Here is a 21,688-nt window from a genome sequence, read left to right as displayed (position 1 = left end):
ACAGAACATTCACATCTACTATGTATCATACTGTTGGATGTTGTTAGTAGACAAATTACATAAACTAGTGAATATGAAAAGTGTGTTTTCTGGGAGTTCATTACTTTAAAAAGTGTCCAGAAGAAACAGTGTGCTAACCAGCTATAAATGCATCTTGACATGTGAGGCGCTTCTTACCCAGATACAATAGGACACTGGTTTCAAATGCAGAATAAGAAGTGCTCACCAAGGCATGCAAATACATTTATCTCATTACTACATATCCACAGTCGGAAGTGGGCTAATGGAGTAGCTTGCACATGGAAGTGTCCATCAATGGCTCACGCTCCAGTGCGTGTCACATGCAGCCCTCCTGTAATGAATCTGTCTGCGATTACAAATCTCGACCCTCTGGTGAGTCACACCACACTAAGGTTTACAAGCTCCGGCCCTGATCAAAGCTGATAAACGGTGACTCAAGAGACATGGTTCATTTTGATGAGACTTGTGTTTTATTTCCTCTTCAGGGGAAAAAAAAGGCCTCTTTGGAATTCTGCTGAACAGCATCTTTCCATAGTTATGACTCACTGGCTCAGTGAGTGAGATGTCATCCATCATGTTGTCCAAAATACTCGGTTGCGCTTAATGGAGGAGGCTTTACAAGGCATCTGCATCAGATGGAGTACAGTAAAGCAGCCAGCAGTGACTAGAGCGCGTGACACCGGTCTTTAGCACTGTGACACTCTGTTCTGGATTCGGCTGCCATGTTTATTGTGCGCTTGAGCTGATGGAGTGATCACTTTATTGTATTGAGTGAGTGAGGCAGGATATAAAGATTAGACATACTGTTCAGTCTCTCCTCACTGAATGAATCATTCATTGCATAGTAAAAGCTCTTACATTCAAGTTTAAAATTGATACTGACATAAAGGCTTAATATTGGAACACTATCTAGACTAGTTCAGCAGCCTCAAAAAGTGTGTTTGGTCACTCAATTTAAAACTTAACTCACAAGGGGACAGTTTACCCAAAATGAAAGTTTCTGTCATTATTTGCTTCACCCCCATATCGGTCTAAACATGTATGAAATCGTCTCTTTTGTTCCACAGAGTATGTCATGAGGGAGCCATGAGGAGTAAATTAAGAAAATGTTCATTTTTAAGTGGACTGTCTCTCTAACATAATTGTTTTTGTGAAATATTTTACTTGTAAAATAATAATGCAAATAATAATATAATGCAAAGATATTACATATATATTTAATATGGCTTAAATATTCAAATGCTTTTTGGGGTCAAAGCACTTTGCCATAACAACATTTTAATGATAAAATAAAATACGGTCAGAAGTTTGAGGTCATTAAGATTTTTTTTTATATTTTTTGAAAGAAAGGTCCAGCAAGGATGTACTGAATTTATCAACGGTGACAGTAAAGACAGTAAAGTAAAAATGTATCACCGTTTCTGTTATAAAATATATTAATATAGAAAACAGTTGATTTGAAGGAAACAACATACATTTAGAAAAATACTTTTATGCAGTTGATCATTTTTGTTTAATGTTCTCTATGATTAATTCAAATGTTTATCAGTTAAAATATTGTGTTGCATATAGCAGCATTTGGCTCCCACATATTAATACTGAAACATTTATTTCTCTTGTCAGAAAAACAAAACAAATAAATCTGACAATCTCACTGAATTATGTTCCTGAGATACCAAGACAGACTTTGAATTTATTAGTTCCCTTAAGTCTAAACGAAACCCAAGAGTAAATATATTACCTTGTCTTTACCTCTCAGGTTGATATTCACCCAAATCATATCAAGACAAGACACAGACTTCAGAATAATGTCCTTTTTTATCATCCTTCTTCAGTATAATGGTGTAGTGCAAGCAGGGGAGAGGTTCAGATAACAGGAAGCTTCTGTGCCAATCAGTCCCTTTCAAACAGCATCAGTAAAAATGCAGAATACCACGTTGCTAAGATTACGCCATCGCGGTCCACAGCCATGAATAATTAAATAATTCCTCATGTGAAATGATGAATGTGCAAAGATGTGTTAATTTGTGTCCAAATAAAGGTGAGTATTATTTTCATTTCACTGAAGCAAGCTGCATGTTCACTGTTCTCTGCCATCTGTAGTCAGATGAGCTGTCACTCTACACCAATTCACCAAACATAATGGATGATCAATGGTAAGGATATTTTTTGATAGCATAAGGACCCATGGGCATCTATAGAGTGAATGAAAGCACAGAAATTTGTGATGTCGACACTCCCAGAGCGAGTGCCTAGTTGTGGTCACATCCTCTACGGAGCGCCTTACAAGTCACCAATTAGCAGACTGTAGTTCAGATCTGAACCCATGATTTCGATCCATCCAGATTGTGAATAATTCCTCATAATTAAAGATAATTATAATCACTATATTATTCCTATGGATGGAACAGATTAGCCATGTTTACACAGCTGAATCTGACACAAGACAAGATAAACTATTCAGTTACCATTTCATTTACAGTGAAATCAACAATATTCTTTGGATTACAGGCCTAAAGATTCTACTGATCTCAGGGAAAGATTTCCTGATCTTTATTTTTTATTTTTTTTTACTATAACTCAGCTGTAAGTATCCAGATTAGATGAGGAACATAATCCATCTCTAATAATAATACTAATAATAATAGTAATAATTATATGAACAAGACGAAATGTTTCCAGTGCACAAAATCATATTAGAGTGATGTCTGAAGGATCTTATGACACTGAAGACTAGAGTAATGATGCTGAAAATTCAGATTTGCCATTACAGGAAAAAATTACTTTGAAATTAAATAATTATACTAAAATATATTAAAATAGAAAACGGCTAATATTTATCAATTGTAATTTTGCAGTATTTTTGATTAAATAAATTCAGTTGAGCACAAGAGACATCTTTCAAAAACAATAACAATAATCTATCTATCTATCTATCTATCTATCTATCTATCTATCTATCTATCTATCTATCTATCTATCTATCTATCTATCTATCAATCTATCTATCAATCAATCAATCAATCATCTAGGGTTTGTTTATACATCTATCATCTAAGTGTTTGTTTATACTGTGTGAGTTTTTCAATAGCTTATTTACATGTTTAACCCACTTAGATTAAATCTAGGCCCATTAGTAGCAGGAGAGAGCTGAGGGGGTGTAATGACTACTTAGCAAAGTGAGGTAATTAACTGACAGAGGCCAGGCTATAATTCTTATTCCGTGGGCTATCTGGCCTGCGGCTTGGCTCCGGTGCTCTCTAACGACAGCAAGGGTGCATGTATTCTTCCTTCCCTCCCTCTCTCCCTCATATCCTGCACACGTGCAGCGCATCCTGAGGAGACGGTCGCCACGGGAACCTGCCACGGTCCAGCGTGCGAAGCTGCGAGAGCGGCAGGGGTGACGTAATGCTCCTTGCTGCTCCTGCTCATGAGGGCTGCAGTAATTTGAAGAGGGGAGGAGGGCATAGACAGTGTGTGTTGTGTGTTTGTAGGGTGCGTGGTAGCACCAGGGTTTTGCAAATCACAGCATCACTGCAGTATCTCCTTTATCTACTTCTACAGGCCATTCAAATCCATTCACATTAAAGGAATTTTAACCCAAAAAAATGAAAATTCTGTCAACGTTTTTCAACATTTGCTCACCCTCATGTCGCTCCAAACTCTCCATGTTGTTATTTTTTATCTGTTTACACAGGAAAAGGAGAATTTTCCTGTGAGAAAAGGAGGAACAAAGGTATTGGATGTTTACTACTGGATTTTTTATTTTATTTTTTTTAAATCCTGAAATGTAGCACACATTGATTTTATGGTGTTTTGCTCTTTTAGGAGCGTAAACACATGTGTTTGTACAGAAAAGAGTTAGGTGAAGGTTCTTCAAAAATGTTTGTTTTATTCCAACTCATATTAAATTTAATATTATTACTTAGGCTTTCTTATTGCTAATCTATTCATATTACACTATATTGGCACATATAATTTTTTATTATAGGAACATATGGAAGGTAGATTTGATAAAAATGTTGCAATTGCACCTGACTTCCCTAAAATAGACGTATAATCAAAAAAGCAAAACCAAAAAAAACCAAAAAACTAATCTATATTAATCAATGCATCGTTTTACGACGGGGGTCTAGGAGTTGTTGTAGCCTGGTCTACAATAATAACATGCATGCAGTACCATATCAATGCATTTACATGCTTATTGTGATTAATATAATCATTAATGATGTCATAAATACTTTTATTATACTTAACATTATGCAGGCAGGTAATGGACCCCTTGTTGAAAACCCCTGTGTAAACTGTACAGTTGATTCTCATGATGCTTCAATGATCACTTAAGTAGGCTAACTAAAATAAAAAATAATTAAAAATTAAAAATCAATGTAATGGTGTGACGGGACACATTTGTGTTTACTGTATGACATTCAGACAAGAAAAAAATAGATATGAAGAATAATTCAAAAGAAAGAGATGCTTTCTCAACAGTCAAAACAGTCAACTGGGTAAATGTTATGAGCAAGAATTTTTCCTATGCTGAACTGTTGCAGGAAATGGTTAGGCTGAGTGGCCCATTTACGTGAGCAGGTAGAGAGGTTTTATTTCTGGCAGGGGTTCAAAGACAAGCTGCGTAAAGGAAAAGAGTGAAAAAAGATACAGCCTTACTGACTGACAGCGTATTCTACTGCGACAGATACTGGTAAAGTTAGGGAGGAAGCATTTGTAGAGCGAACAAGGGACAGCCTGAGTAAGAGAAATACAAATCAAATGCGGCCTACATTTCACCACTGCGCCTCTGCAGACCGCCATCAAATGGTAGCCAGACTGTTTAGTCTATTAGGAAGACGTTGAGCTTTTGAATTATGACTGCTCTGTTGAGTTAAATTTCTACACTGCTCAATGTTGTTTTTGACTTGTAAGCGCAAGAGCCACAAATCTCAAAGGAAAGGCTCTGATGAAAGAGTTCAGAGCATCAGAGGGTTTGCTCTACCAAACACCACGAGCGAAACTGCCTCCAGACCCGCTCCCACTGTCACACGGAGCAGACGCTCAGATCCTCACGCTCAAAACAAAAGGATATTCACAGCTCTGTTGCATTAGGAGCTCAGGACCTCTGCTTTCATAAATCATTTCTCAGCCTTGATGGGAGAAAATTCTGGCAGTCCCATGGGCACTTTTGTTTAAGGAAGATTATGAAGAACAGAAGACAGCACATAAAGGCACTGAAGATTTAACTGCTAGGCAGGGTTCTGCAATCCACAAAGCTCGGAAGCACAAATCAACAGAATAGCCATTTATGAACAACTCCGGTAACATGACCATTTTTTATGATTGTTGGTAAGTGTGGGCCGACTGAAAGGTCACCACAATGTCAATCTGAGGTTTTAAAGTGTCCCATAAATCGACCCTAGTGTTCTAGTGACACAAGTAGCAATGAGAAACATGATAACAGATCATCTTCCCTTATAAAAGTCAGGCTCTGCAAAACCACATATTCACTTATACAGGAACAGACCAATATGTATGGTGACCAATTTTGTTTGTTTTAAAATACCAAGATACCACAATGATAAACGGGTATAAAAACTAAAAATAATTCAAACAATGCCAAAGTCCCTGTAAATGACTGAACACCGAAGAAATCAGCCGGATAGATTAATTGTATACCCCGATAGCCTACAAAAAAAAAAATAATAATCTAAGGAAATGGGAACTGATCTTCCGCAAATACAACATTACATTGTCCGCATACAGACTAATAAGAGCTTCCCTGCCCCCCACTTCAAGATATCTTATACGGCATAAATATGGTCTGGTCAGGGTAAATGATAGGGGAAATGCTGGCCATTTCCCATTTAGTAATGACTTTTCTATCAAAATTTTGAAGCGCGATTGACCTATAGCTGGCGGGGTCAGTTTATAGCCCATTAGTCTTGTCAGGACGTCACTTTCCTGCATCTCCAGAGTGAGGAGTCACATGGCATTTACAGCTCAGTGGTTGTAAAAAAAAATCTTAGTGATCTTTAATTCAAAGGGTTTCTTACCTTAAGGGGTTTTTTTTTAACCCGACCCTGGTAAAAATGGGGGGAAAACTATCTGGAACTCACATGCCCATGAGCAAGATGGCAGATTTCAAATCACATTCTTCCAGAGGGTCATGTGTCAGTGGAGTAACTGTTATTGAAATGAACGGGAAATTTAATAGATGACTTTTTCCAGGTCTTATAGACGGCTGACACTACAGGATTTATGAGCAAAAGGTACTTTGTTGAATGCTAAACAAAGTTATAATTATTCTCTCAGAATTCCATAGTTAATTCCTTTTCACAATACCCCAAAATGGTGCTTTCCCCAAAAAAAGCATTGCTTTGAAAGCTTGCTTTCTCCCTAATAAAAGCCCACTTTGGCAATGCTCTTGAAAAAGCACTCCCCTTCTCTCCTCTGCAGCAGTCTTTAAGGTTCAGTGGCAGTTGACTCCACAACTCTCCATCACTGTTATACAGACAGGATGAGATGTGTAAAGTGAAGGATGACAGTAAACCCGATGTTCTCCTCAGTGCTGTCCTACCCTCATCCTTACAAAGACACATATATAAGAGTAACAATATAATGATAAAATACTGGGATCCCTGTTGAAAAAGAGAGCTTAAACCAGGTAAAGGTGGCTAAATGGTCTCCCAGCCTAGCCAACAAGTATGGGTTTTTAAAAGGCAAGGAAAGTTTGAGTCCAAAATGTTCTTACTATTCAATAATGTCCTCACTACTCTTAATTAAAACCTGTTGAACACACAGCCGGAACTCGCTAGATAAGTGAGTTTATAAATCAGTCAAATCATGTTTATATTTAAATCTAGTGTTTTTCATTCTGTTAGGGTTATGTTTAGAGGCTGGGGTCGGGTCTGATAGGGACTGTGTGTGTGTGTGTGTGTGTTGTGCTACCTTGCACAGCCTGGAGCTTGTGAGTCTGTATGATGATACACAGCTGGAGCACCAGCTGAGGGGCGCTCTCCAAGAACGTGGCCAGTAGGTGGAGCATGCTGACATCTGCATACTCGTACACCATCCTCCAGTAAAACCTCCAACGGTCATTCTCTCCGCTCTGTCTGCTCCTGATGCCCAGGTAGATGGCGTGGAAGTACCTGTGCAAGAAAAAAAGAAAGAAAACCCATTTAAAATCTCTCTTTCTCCCTGAACTCTCACTGAACTCTCAATAAGTGAGCAGAATATGCTTCCGCTGCAGACACTCGGCTAGAATATCTCAATGTTTTGTCTGCTTTTCTTTCCGTGACCTTACAACCAGACAGACTGTTCCCAGCTATGTTGGTCCCTGCTTTGTTTTGTAAACAAGATATGCAGCGGGTGGACCCATTTTGAACTGCTGACGAGATACATTAATGTCAAAGCTAATGACTCAACAAAGCATCTATGATTTGACCAAAAAATAGAACACTCAGTTATTGTAAAGTTATGTCATTGTTAGAGTTAAATACTGCCAACTTTTTGCATGCACACCCTTTCAAAAAACAAGTTTATTCAACTGTGTATACTTTGTAATTGTAATGCTCTACTGGCTGGTCTTCCAGCTTGCTCTGTGCTGTGGTTGCCAGTTGCCGCTCGTATCAAATTCAAGTCACTGACTTTTGACTACAGAACAACCACTGGCTTTTGCTCCCTCCTACCTAAACTCATTACTTCAGACGTATGTGGCATCCAGAAACGCGCGTTATGCAAGTGAACGTCGCCTTTGGTACCATCACAAAGAGGCACAAAATCTCTTTCGTGGACCTTTACCATGACTGTTCCCTGCTGGTAGAATGACCTGTCCAACTCAACCAGAGCTGCTGAGTCCATAGCCACTTTCAAGAAATGGCTGAAGACGCATCTTTTTCGGCAACACTTGATCCATTAATACAAACATCTATTATCTTAAAAAACTGTGTTAGATTACACGGGGAAGGGTCATAACACTTGCATATTGTTGTGCTATTAACTGCTTTCATTGTCCTTATTTGTAAGTCGCTTTGGATAAAAGCATATTCTAAATGAATAAATGTAAATAAATAAATGTAAATGTTAACTAAAAATAAGAAAGTATACTTTGTCTACTTTTTATGTGCTTCTCAGAAATACACTTGCATGCATGACTTGTACTGACGGATAAGTCTAAGTATATTGTATTTGGCAAATACGTGTACTCAATCTTTTGAAAAAAAAAAAAAATGTGCTCCTAATTCTGAGAATGTGAATTTTTGTGCCGATTTCACGGTTATCCATGTTTGCAGAAGAAGCAGAAACAAGTGATAGAAGATTGCTCAAGCAAATGTAAAAATAATGTGGTCATCAAACATTAAACCGCATCAAAACTGCCAAATGAAATGTCAAAACCCATGAAGAGGTAATGACTGTGAAGATTTATGGGTGTTTATGAATGTGATCTTCTCCATATGTTTAGTTCATCGCTCTGGATCTGATCCAGATGTTGTCTTTGACAAAATTACTGTTTTCTTTTTTTGTACAAAATGTTGCTTTTTTAATTAAACTTACCCACTTTAAGTCTAAAATGTGGACCAAGTAGTATACACTACTATAACATTGATATTTTACAGTACTTACTTCGTAAAGTATACTTAAAATATACTTGAACTTTAAGCATACTTAATAAAATTAACTTGAAGTATATATTCTTTTTTGTAAGGGCAGCTCGTCAATAGCTTGCTTGCATTAAAGTAAATATGTTCTTGTCCAAAAACTGAGGTATTTCAAATTAATTATCATATCTTCCTCCAAATGTAAATTCAAAATTGTAATATGCACATTTGAGATAAGGCAATGAATGCAGATGAGGTTTACAGTCAGGTTTATATCCCGATATTTACCATTTAACAAAGAAACTAAACACAATTACATAATACCCTAAATGCTACAGCTATATTTGTTGCAAGAGTTCACGTGTACCTATAAACTTAAGATAATAGATAAAACATTAAAAAAAAAAAATCACTTTCAAAATGTCTGGCAAGCAAAAAGCTGGTACATCTGTAAGAATTGCTATATGGCAAAAATGGCCTCTTTGCAACAAATCACCAGAAAGTTCCAGGGAAAGCAAAGCCTTAACATGATAGTCTGTCGCAAGCAAACACACTCAGAACAGTACAAGCGACACGAAGGTCTTTTAAAAACGCTGTCACCTGCTAATAATAATGGATTGTTGGTGAATGGCGAGTTACTGTAGGTGTAGTGCTAAAGGCATTTGCTTCTAGTGGTGTGTCTTTGTCAAGTGACCTATCCCTACACTTTCCCCAGCAATCTCTACCTTGTAGTTTACCCTCCGACCCTGATTGGCATACATCCAAGAGCAGACACACACTTCAAAACACCTGCACTATTCTCTCCCCAGTTTCTTTACCAAGAGGGTTTCCCCAAATCTACAAAACCACTGGCAATCAACAGAATTGTTATTGAATATGAAGACATTCACACACAGATCAAATTGTGTACAAATGCTAATGGGGATATACTGTAGTCTTGTTTGCAATGTTTTGTCATTGACTTCTCTGAGAGTGGCTGCCACCCCCTCTGTCTACCAGATTCTCTCTGCTACAGTTTTCACTTTGATTGTTTGTATGCAAAGGATGATTTTATAGTACACTACTTGCCGACTTCAATCAATTTAGAGGCAATTGATTTTACAAGTAAAACATAAAAGGATAAGTTGACTTATGGACAGAAAAAAACATAGGTATTCGTGTTTGTGGAACACATCCTTGAAAATAAAGGAACTGTATCAACATCTTCTAGTCTATTTCTGCATGCTTACTTTGGATTCAGGTCCAAGGAGCTTTTACCATTGAATGTTTTTTTGATTTTTGATTTTACCAGAATGTTTTTTGATTTTGCTTTGATAATTCTATAACATCATTTTAATTTAAGACTTTAAAAATATTAGGGCTGTCAAATGGGTAAAAAAATAAAATAATGAATAGCAATTGTAAAATATATATATATATATATATATATATATATATATATATTAAGAGAGATACAGGATCACTCTTCTCAATCAAAGTTCAATAGACATAATCGTTTATCTGATTCTGCCAAAGCAGACTTTTGTATAGAACTATTACACCATGATGTAACAAAATCCGAAATTAGTTATTTTCGGAGCTTGGTTTCAATAATAGCTGTTTTTGGACTAACAAAGAAGTTGAGTTCTAAAACTCACAGTATGTTTTAATAGTACAAAGACCTTTTGCATGTCAAAAAAAAATCAAGTAACAGGCATGGAACGTCCTTATGAACTTCCACAGTAATATAAGCCAACTGGAAAACTTCTGGAAAAGTTATTTGTTGGTGTGGCGGTGTCTTCAGTTTTCTGAGGTATAGCTTTAACAAGGTGTCATCAATAGTAGTTTATAATAGAATATGGTCAGTTAAATATTCAGGCCTAATCAATTTCGTTGTTTAAATGTAAAACAAGATAAAAAAGACGTTTATATTTCAGCATTGTGAGAACAGTACCGTTGCGTCCTTCAGTGTTCCTCCTCAGCAAAATTCAATTTGACCATCAATAAACACATTCCACACTGATGACCAACAACAAAAGAAATGGATCATAAATAAAATGGATCATTCCCTTTCTACACAAGAAATGTTGGTTTAAAAGCCGTTGTTATTTGATGTTAGATCAATTATAAAATGCGATTGCCTTTCTGTTTTTTTTTTTTTTCTGTTCTTTATTGCTTTATTTGCCCAACTTGACAGGCAGCTTACAGCTGAACATCAGACGGTGAAGTAAATTTCAACCTTTTTTACATGATTGAGTGAAAACGAGACATGATACTGCATTTCAGTACGTTGGTCTATATCTTTCAACATATCTTCTGATGTTTACTCATGTTTATTTCCTGCTATAACTAGTAGAAAAGAGGAAGAGATTATCAGTTTACCTGCACTCCGCACTGCCGCTTCAAGGCAGCGAGTATAGATTGACATCTTGACAGCTGACAGTTCACCAGAAATACTCAAGCCTGTTACAAACCAGGAAGCAACTATTTATATAGCGAATACATGACCCCTTTAATCTATTTGGTCTTGGCGGACTAGATCTTCTACAGAGATGCTACTGTTGATTATAGCCGATACTGCTGCTGCCAATAGATACACTACATGCTCCTGCTGCGTGAATAGAGATACATACTACCATATCAGATATAGGCAGGTGGGGCTGGGGGAGGTGGAAGGTTTCAGAGTAAATATGATATTGTGCAACTGGACTAGCCAAAAGCAAACACTGAATCAGATTATTTGAACGCTGAGCAAACAATCTCACTGGATCAGCAGAGGCCAATCATCTATAATGTGATCACTTCCAGATTGCATGTAAAGGAACAATCAGCCCTCTAGTTTTATGACTGAACTAGATATAAATCTATAAAAGAGAAGTTATTTTAAAAAATAATAATGTAGGGATGTTAAAACATATATATTTTTAAACAATTTACAATAAGTAATACTAAATGTAAATAAATTATACCATGTCCCAACACTATTTTCCAAACTGCTCTGTTATTCACCCACAGTATTGATTAGTGATTTGTGTTTAGTGAATTATTGTAATAAGGGCCATTAATAACTTTAATGATCATTCAGGATGGTATTCACTAATCAGCTTATGGAGCACATTTATGGTTTGGCTGCAATGAATGCATACTGTGTCTTACTGATGTGGCTGTGGGGCTACATTAGAAAACACTGTTCTAAATCTGTCATGTTGGATGTTCACAGGAATCTAAACCGTGACCCTTTTCTTGATACTGCCTTGCCTTACGTAGGCAACCCAACAGATAGCATGCAGTGTTCAGCTATAAACATAAACAAGTGTTTATGAAGCTTTCAAATAAAGGTCAATTCTATTTAAATATAAATTAAGCAATAATGGCAAATCAAGTCTATAGATGATATTGTCTGACTCTGTCATCATGGGAATCATATCAGTAGTGACCGATTCAAAGGAAAACCACCATGACAAAGGTAGTCAGCCGGAAGTATGACTTAAGAGTGGGCGTCTGTCCAGCTTCTTTATCAGATAAGTGAGCTGCAGACGAGGCATGTGCTCACAGACACGCAGACTCCTGGCATTTCCACCACTCACCCTAAAGGCCAAACTAAGAGAGGCCTCTCATATGGCCGCTGTTTGGATTTCAGATAAGCCACTGATCGTCTCCGTTTCCATCACTGCAATATGTATCCCATTCTTATACGGTCTACCTGAAACCATAGGTCCAAGAGGTCTGGCTAGCCACTGCATCATATTACTGCATGCTTCTCAAAGTGTGACATTAGACAGATGTTGATGTGCATCCTCTTACCTTGATTGGATTATTCCTGCAATTCAGCACTATGTCAATCAGAGGGGTGGGGGCGGGTAACATAAATAACGCAATTGCTTCAGGAAATCATGATTCAAACCAGGGTTTCTGTTGTTCGGTAATTACCGGACATTGGTCGGAAAAAAAAAAATGAAACGTCCGACTTAATTAAATCTCTCCGGTTAATTGTCAGATTAAAATGGCCTAATAATCCCGCCCCCCTAACACAATCTGATGGTGATTTCAGCAATTTTGAGCATGGCATGGTTTTTGGTGCCAGACGGGCCGATCGGAGTATTTCACAATCTGTTCAGTTACAGGGACTTTCACGTACAAACATTTCTGGGGTTTTCAAAGAATGGTGGGAAAAGGGGAAAACATCCAGTATGCAGCAGTTCTGTGGGAGAAAAAGCCCTGTTGATGCTAGAGGTCAGAGGAAAATGGCCCGACTGACTCAAGCTGATAGAAGAGCAACTTTGACTGAAGTAACCACTCGTCAACAAAGCATTTTTGAAGCCACAACACACACAACCTTGAGGCGGATGGGCTAAAACAGTAGAAGACCCCACCGGGTACCACTCATCTCCACTACAAGGCTAAAATTTGCAAGAGCCAAAAAAAAAAAAATTGGGCAGTTGAAGACTGGAAAAATGTTGCCTGGTCTGATGAGTCTCGATTTCTGTTGAGACATTCAGATGGAATTTTGAGAAATTTTCAGAGTCAGAATTTTGCATAAACAGAATGAGACCATGGATCCATCATGCTTTGTTACCACTGTGCAGGCTGGTGTTGATGTAATGGTCTGTGGGGGATGTTTTCTTGGCACACTAAGTGCAAATTGGGCATCGTATAAATGTCACGGCCAACCTGAGGATTTTTTCTGACCATGTCTATCCCTTTATGGCCACCATGTGCCCATCCCCTGATGGCTACTTCCAGCATGTTACAAAGCTTGAATCATTTCAAAGTGGTTTCTTGAACATGACAATGAGTTCACTGTACTAAAATCGCCCCCACAGTCACCAGATCTCAACCCAATAGAACATCTTTGGGATGTGGTGGAATGGGAGCTTCGTGCCCTGAATGTGCATCCCACAAATCTATATACACTGCAAGATGCTATCCAATCAATATGGGCCAACATTTCTAAAGAATGCTTTCAGCACCTTGTTGAATCAATGCCACGTAAAATGAATAATCCTTTAGGTGAGTGTACAATCAGATCACACATTAGTGGAAGATTGCCATGTGCAGAGGTTTAAAAAGCACAGAAAAAGTAGATAGGTCAAAGGGGACCTATTATCCCCCTTTTTACAAGATGTAATGTCTCAGGTGTCCCCAGAATGTATCCGTGAAGTTTCAGCTCAAAATGCCCCACAGATAGCCTAATTTATTATAGAATGTCCAGTTTGCCCCTATTTGGGTGTGAGCAAAAACAAGCTGTTTCCGTGTATGTACCTTTAAATGCAAATTAGCTGCTGTTACCCGCCCCGTTTCCAAAAGAGGACTATAAAAAGGACTGGGTGAATGTAAAACTTAAGTATAGCTGGCAAAAAAATCAATGTATGTAGCCTAAAAAATAAATAAAAGATACATAATTTAAATGTAATTAAAGTAAAGTTAAATAGATTGTTGATTGGTTTGCTAGCTCAACAGAATTTATTTTAAAATAAATAACGATAAATAAAAATACATGTAAAACCTGAAGGAAAAAAAAATCATTCAGAACAGTCAGAACATTTTGATAACTAATGATAATCCTCTACACATATATTTTGAATTATAAATATGAAATTGTAAGGTGTAAAAGGAGGTTAGGGGACTTTTATAAGATTTATAATTAGAAAGCTAAAAACACACTAACACAATGCACACACCAGCCTGGAGGAATCCAGTGAGAATGACATCACACAAACCACATTCCTGTGTGTCTCTAACTGTACATTAAAGGCTGTTGGTTTGGTCAGGCTGATCTGTGGCCTGAAGCTGTGCAGGATGCTTCCTCTTCATCCTGACATTTCTCTTTTTCACTTCAGGCTAGAGGGTTCCTTCTTCATCACTGTCTCATTTAAACTCCCCAACCATTGCCACTACTAGCCATCACAAACTTTCACAAGCGCATCATCCCTTGGCACAGTGTGGAGCTCAACGTTCAACAATCAATAATTTAAGGCACATTATCAATTAAAAACAGCTTAGACAACCCATTCAACTATTGTTTAATGGAATATTCCTATAAAAGCTGCACGATTAATCATTAAAAAGATCGCAAATCTCAATTCAAATCTGATTCCTAAATTACAATGATTCAGTTGTCTACTAAACGTTTGACAAAACACAATCTCAGCAGAACATTCAAATCTGTGTTGGCGCTGCCGATGATTCAGAGAGAGCAGATGTCATGTACTGTACTGTATAGGAATAAAGCAGCTTCACAAGCAGTCTTTTCAATCACACTATAACATCATTATTTATGTGTTACAATAGTTCATATTATCACAGAAGTAATGGGATAAAGGTTTAGTTTGGACATAAACACTGATGTCTACGGTAGCGATCAAAATCAAATCAACTTTAGAAGGTAATGAAGCTTATAATAAAGATTGTACTGATTACAACATTACACCAATAAGTGGCGGCTAAATTGAATAATTCAATAAACGATTCAATGCTGACAAATAAAAAAATATTTTTTACACTCCATCTGAATCATCCAATATGAAACAAGTGAAGTCGTAATGAGCGAGTCATTGAATCATTCATTAAAACCGATTTGTTTTAAAAAGTAATTCATTCAAATTAATTAAATAATTTTTAAATAGACTGTAAATTACATGTTATTTTGCTTAGTTGTCTATTTAGGATCATGGGAGAATCGTGATTTCCATTTTAAACAAAAAAAAATGTGATTCAAAATGTATCTAGAATTGTGCATCTCTAACACACACGCTGTGCTTTTCCACTTTCTATTCATCAAATAATCCGGAATATATATATATATATATATATATATATATATCAAATGTGCATGTAATTGCTATAGGAATGAACAGATAATGTGGGTATTACTATGCAGCACTATGTGTTTACAAGACTTCAGGATCCTGAATCGGGAGACAGCGACTCTATTCAAGAAACCGGCACCACATAAAAAAAAAGCAATGGCAGGATCTGTAGGCAGCGGATGGTTATTTCAGGGCAAACGCATATCCTCCTGACCAGGGAATGAACCCTCTATAGTACACTTACATTATGAATGGGTATTGGGTCATTGTTTATTCATAATTCCATTGAGGTTCCAGACTCTCTCTCTGCACATTAAAGAAGTTTATACACAGACAGGATGTTTCTAGGCAGTGGCATTATATATTTTTTGCATTATTATTATTATTATTATTATTATATAAATAATCATAAATCAATAATCAATAAATAAAGTTTTTGAAAATAGTGTTATTTCATTTTTTTTTTGGTTATATTTTAGCTCATCTAGGTCACCAAGTGAGCCAGAAATGCAAGTCATGCTCACTCAAAGAATTCGGTTTTAGGATGCTCCGATGGAAACATCTGTGAAGTGTTATGTACGCTGTCTAGTTTACAGTGTATCTGTTACGGTCAAATCATTCATCCTCTTCAAATGCAGCTTTCGCCTCACTATATACCTCCCTCAAAGGTGGTCACTCATTGAGATTCAGAGGAGAGAAATTCAATCAACAAGTCTGCACTGGTCCGTCATGGTATGAAATCATGCTCAATCCATTGAAGTTATGTGTACTATAACTCCGGAGGATTTGGGTTTATACGCTGAGGTTATTGAGTGACGTGCATTTCCAGGCAGACTTTTCACGCCTGAAAGAACTTGACCTGTTAATGGCAACAGGAGAAGCAGTGAGTGAAGAACAGGACTTTGCTTTTACAGTGGAAGGTGAGCAGGACTGCATGAGTGACAGCTGCAGACAGTCTAGGCCCACGCGAAGGAACACACCTGCTCTTCATCTCGTTGCTGAGCGCCAGGGGTCCACCAAATCCAAAGGGAGAATTAAGACACTTTGTGATATCGAAGTATAGCCATTAGTCAAAGGCTATTATGTAATAAAGAGGTGTAGGTATTGCTTCACTTTTTAAGCCAAACCGTGGAAAAGAGTTAGCATTTTAGCCTTTGTTCCGAAGTCAATGTTTTTTTTAAATGAGTTTTTGGTTAAATGGCTGAAATTAGGTTTGTTGTGAACACAAGCTCAAAATTTGCATGTTTTATTTTCTGACGTAACATCATCACTTGTGATTTTTTTTAAGCTGTTACATGTCTTGAAAAATCCTTAGGAGAAATAAAAGTAGATAAAATGAGACAAAAAATGAGTAAACTGAGAACAGGACAGGAGCAGGAGAGCACCTTTAGCTGGGACTCCAACTAGTGCTGTCTGAGGTGCAGTTGTATTTTGATGTGCTGCCCACAAAGCTATGGCTCTGATGGAGATTTCTCTAAGCTCAGGATACTAAGTGGTGATTCTCTAATATTTTAAATACGGAAACTGGCATTTATAATAAATTTCATAATAATAAAGTTTACTAGTACCCTCAGGTGCTCTTCTATCATTTCTGACTGTTTTTTTTTGTTTTGAATTAAATAAATAAATAAAATAAATCACAACTTAATCGGGTTTTGAAACTTGGTGACTTTTATGGCATTAGGTATGTTTATACACACACCAAAAAAATATTTTTATTAAAATTTATTCAAACAGGTTAAGTGGTCGTACAAAAATTTGTCACACTTTTGCTCTTCAGTCAAAAATGACTATAGGAATTAAATGGGAAATTGACAAAAGAATGAACAAAAAATCTCTACAAAACAGCCACAAAGCAGAAAAAAGTGCTCAGCAATAGGGGTGAAACGAAACCATCAAGAGTATAAAACATAACATAATTAATATATATATATATATTCGTTAACAGTATGTAGCTGTAATGGTATTTCAAACTTCTTTTTACCCTTAAGTGTAGAATGAAAAATAATACTTAATACTGAGAATGTCTATACAGTGCCAGTCCCAATTCACACAACTTATGCACACTAAAACTCATAAAACACCTTTGCTTATTAATTTATTGCCAGGCAATGCTGTATACTAGTATTTTAAAAGCAATCTGCTGGAACTAAAAAAATAAAAAATAAATATAAATATAAACCCAAGATTTAAAAGCCATCATCACTCATAGAAGTGAAAGATTACACTCACAGCAATATGCTGGCGATGCATGGAAGGATGCCTGCTCTACTCCGACTCACTCCTAAAGTAATATCAGTATCACTGTGTAGGCAGCACGCTGTCACACAATGGCAGATGGACTAATGCCACATTCTGGTGGCATATAAGAAACGGTTGCATATCAACAGAATGGGATGAGACCATGTGGGGATGGCCTCAAACTGCTTCTCAAACTGCATGGCTTCATTCAAAAGTCACATGAATCAACGTGAAACAAAGTTAAAAAAATATGTTTGTTTTTTTTATTTGGGACATAACACCTCTTGACCTTGCTGCTTTTCTGTTCATGTAATACGAGATGAGTAATCCCAGCACTTACAGGACCTTCCTGTTAAAAACACCGGATTGAAAATCTATTTTATTCACCATAACAAGCCAAGCTATAGCGCTATACAACAGAGTTAAAAAGCTATTTCTTTAAACACACAATCATGCTCACCAAATCTACATCGATCACAATCAAAAATACAGTAAAAACAGTAGTTTTCTGAAATATTATGACAAATTAAAATCAACTTTTTAATGTTATTTGTCTGTGTGGTGTTTTTAATACGCTTTAAGAAAAACCATGAGCAAAATCATAAGTCAACACCAATGCTGAGTGTTTTCTCTTTAAAACTGCTGTAAGTTTTAAAAGCATGGTTTGAAATCACCGGTGTTTCCAAACTACCTTGTAACCAATTACGTCAACGTGTCATTGTCAGTGAGTGGATCTCTGGTGTGAGTGAGTGAAGGCAGGGCTAATTTGCATATTCATAGACCCATGTACTAAATGAGACAAGGGTGAGTTACGTGAAGATTTTTTGTCATTTTGGTGATCAAAGATGGGTTTTAAGGGATAACATTATTGACTACAGGGGAACTTACTTTAATATATTTTAATTTATGTATATACGTATGTAATTTATTCCTGTGATGGCAACATTTTCAGCATCATTACTCCAGTCACATGATCCTTCTGAAATTAGGCTATGTTGGTGTGCTCAAAAACATTTCTGCTTATTATTACTGTTGAAAATGTATTTGAAATTTACCATTTAGGCTAACATTATGTATGCATTTTTACTGTATTTTTTATATTTAAAAGAAAATAAACATGGTATTTAATTTACTACTCTAAAAAGGCTAGCTTATGGTGGTTAGTTCTACTTTAGTTCTTGTTGGACCAGTAAAATACGTTATTCACTAGCAAGCTAGTTGATAAACCCGATGGACTTATAAACCTTGAACATAAACCCCGGAGAACAGAATCCAAAATACATGATCCTCAGCTAATTTTGGTCTCTTTAGTAGGTCTGGCACTGACTGTAAAGAGGTATAATAGAATGTCTCAGGGCATAGGTAAAACTCCAGCATGGCAGCAGATATAAATTCGAACTGGAAATCTAAACATCCACATGGCCCATGAGGCTCATTGCAGACAGGAGGCCAGAATTCAATATACTTACACAGCTGCCCAAAGCGCATCCAATGATAAATGTCTGCTATCTAGTTGCCAAGAGGGACTGACTCATTCCAAATCAATTGAACCTTGTTATTCAACAATTACGCCTGGCTTTTTGCTGCATTATGACGAAAAGAAGGTCACTGGCACACGACGCATCATAAATACTCACCGACGCTGAATATTGCTGTGTAATAAATTCTTGACACGGCCCATCTTTCCTGCATTTACCAGTCATTGCAGGGACATAAGTTAGAAGCTTGTGAGGGGAAACTGCAGCGGCAAACTGTACATGACTGACAGCAATGGCCAGCTAAATATATATATATATATATATATATATATATATATATAAAACAATTGGACAGTTGAATTCACAACAGGTCCAATGTGGTAATTCAGGAATTTAATTATTAAACTCATAATAGATTCATAATAAACATTCAGTTCCTTTGAATTTATTCGCACACCCACACCCCAGACATAATTCAATCAAATGCGATTTGGTTTTCAAGAGCTCAAATTTAAAAATGACTGTATAATATCCTTTAATTATGAGATTAATAATGATAGCGCATAACAGTTATTCATGCTGTGTAATAGAAGCTTAAATGTCACAAAAAAAGCTAATTGGGAGGGTGGAGAATGAACTGAGTGAACTGAATTTCTGGTTGTCTGATACGTAGTTGGTCTAAATTAGATCAGTCAACAAGTCATGGATTCACAGAAGCCTGTCATTCGCTCATGCCAAAGGAAGATTCAGCTGTGGCATTAGAAAAAGTGTGACAGCGCGTTGTTACCATAGTTCTCAAATGAAGGAGAGATAGCAAGAACAATGGAGAGAAAGATGACAGGCACGCGGTGACCAAAGAGGCTGCTGGGTAGGCCCCCTAGAGGTCTTTCTCTCTCTGATTGTACATAAAACTCACTCATAGATGCACACACATGTTGTTCTGTAAGTCCCATAAACAATAAACTACTTTTACATTTCCTGGAGGTAATACTAATTGCTGACGTGTTTCAAAACAGTGCTATGTTTGAGCCAACAAGACAGTGATTAAGGCAATATAAAGTTAGATTTGGAAACGTATACACCGAAACAAATCTATGATGAAAAAATTTACTTGCATGGTCTCAAAACACTCTTTGTCCAGTCTCTTCACGAAATATAATCAAAACAATTCGCTGGAGACCGTATTCTGGCAGCAAGAGAAAAAGAGCGAAAAGACAACCTGCTAGATCCTGATGTAAAAAGTCTGTGTTACATGCCCCGCGCTCCACTACTGTGCTGTCTTTTTTAAGAACTGTAAACAGATAGAGTTTATATCATGGCAGAGAACAACAAGTCAGCTGTTACCTTTTTAAGTAATTAAAATATTTATCACACTCAATCATGGATTTCTCTCAAACAGTGTATATTCCCTGTTCTGATAAAGAGAAATAGCTGTGTGAGGGAAACACTGGGAGAATGCAAAGACAGAGTGTGTGTGTGTGTGTGTGTGTACACATGAGTGATTTAGAAAATTACATTTAGCCTGTGGTAACATCCAGCCACGTTCCAGTGGCCTCATGCACAGCACTCCCCGGCTCACTCATCCTGCCTGATTCAACTTCACCACACTCTCAGCAAACAGCCCCACAGGAAATGCAGGATACTGGGCCACAGCCCCATGAATAACGAATTCAACAGCCCTTAACAACAGCAGGCGATTAAGTAAATGATTAATATTGATGTGTCGATGCCAGCCGAAATATACAGGATACATGCATATTCTTATTGGTCGATCATCTTGACTTTTCACAGGTGTTTCTTGTTAGTCATTAGTCTTTGTATCTTGTCTAGTTTTGTTTGTGTAACCGCTGTTGGTAAGTCTCATGTAACCAAGTCAAAATTCACGTTTTTTGACAGTGCCGGTGTTCTGACATTCCATCCTACCCGTCAGATTGTCCTACCAAGGCTTACTGCGCATGCGCACATCAATAATACGTCATTTTTGTCACGCTGAACAACACGCCCATAATATTTTACTACTTGCGCGAGATCTTCTTCATCTGAGGTAAGTTTTTCACTATTTATGTCAATTATTACTATACAAAGATATAATAGCAGTAATGAGAACTGTTTACTCTCACATTAAATTGATGAATTGGCAGGGAATTGATTTGATTGTTTGGTGTAAAATATAAACACACACACGATTATACTACTCGTTTATTTCATACTGGTAGGACAATCTGATGAGGCATTTTGCAACGTAAAATCATCCTACCGTTTATTTCATAGGACAATCTGAAGAGGTAACTTACTTTGCACTGTAAAATCACCGTAACATGGCCTAATAAGAAAATTCGGCAAAGTTACACTGAAATATTTTATGTACTTAGTCACAGACGCGAAGCAGAAACGCTCAGTAGGATTTTACGACGAGGTAGGATGAACCGATAGATATGGCTATAATTTTGCGCTACGGTAGGAAAATCTGACAAGGTAGGACAGATCGACAGAACACCGGTCTCCGCTCTGGTGCCGGTGTATGTTCCGGTGTCGGTGTTGGTCTCCACGCCGGCACCGGTGTCCATAC

At 37.1% G+C, this 21,688-nt stretch overlaps 1 protein-coding gene across 1 annotated transcript in view; it reads right to left on the bottom strand.

Annotated features, from left to right (window-relative positions):
• xkr4 (XK related 4) overlaps window positions 1-21,688 on the bottom strand; it is a 55,881-nt gene that overhangs the window by 7,052 nt on the left and 27,141 nt on the right. Inside the window, exon 2 of the mRNA XM_039675673.2 lies at window positions 6,964-7,163. Coding sequence (XP_039531607.1) covers window positions 6,964-7,163 — 200 coding nt within the window. The remainder of the gene's footprint in view (window positions 1-6,963; window positions 7,164-21,688) is intronic.

Source organism: Pimephales promelas, chromosome 5 (assembly GCF_988280905.1).
Source record: "Pimephales promelas chromosome 5, fPimPro1.hap1.1, whole genome shotgun sequence".
NCBI lineage: Eukaryota > Metazoa > Chordata > Actinopteri > Cypriniformes > Leuciscidae > Pimephales > Pimephales promelas.
This window is presented reverse-complemented; position numbering and strand designations above follow the sequence as displayed.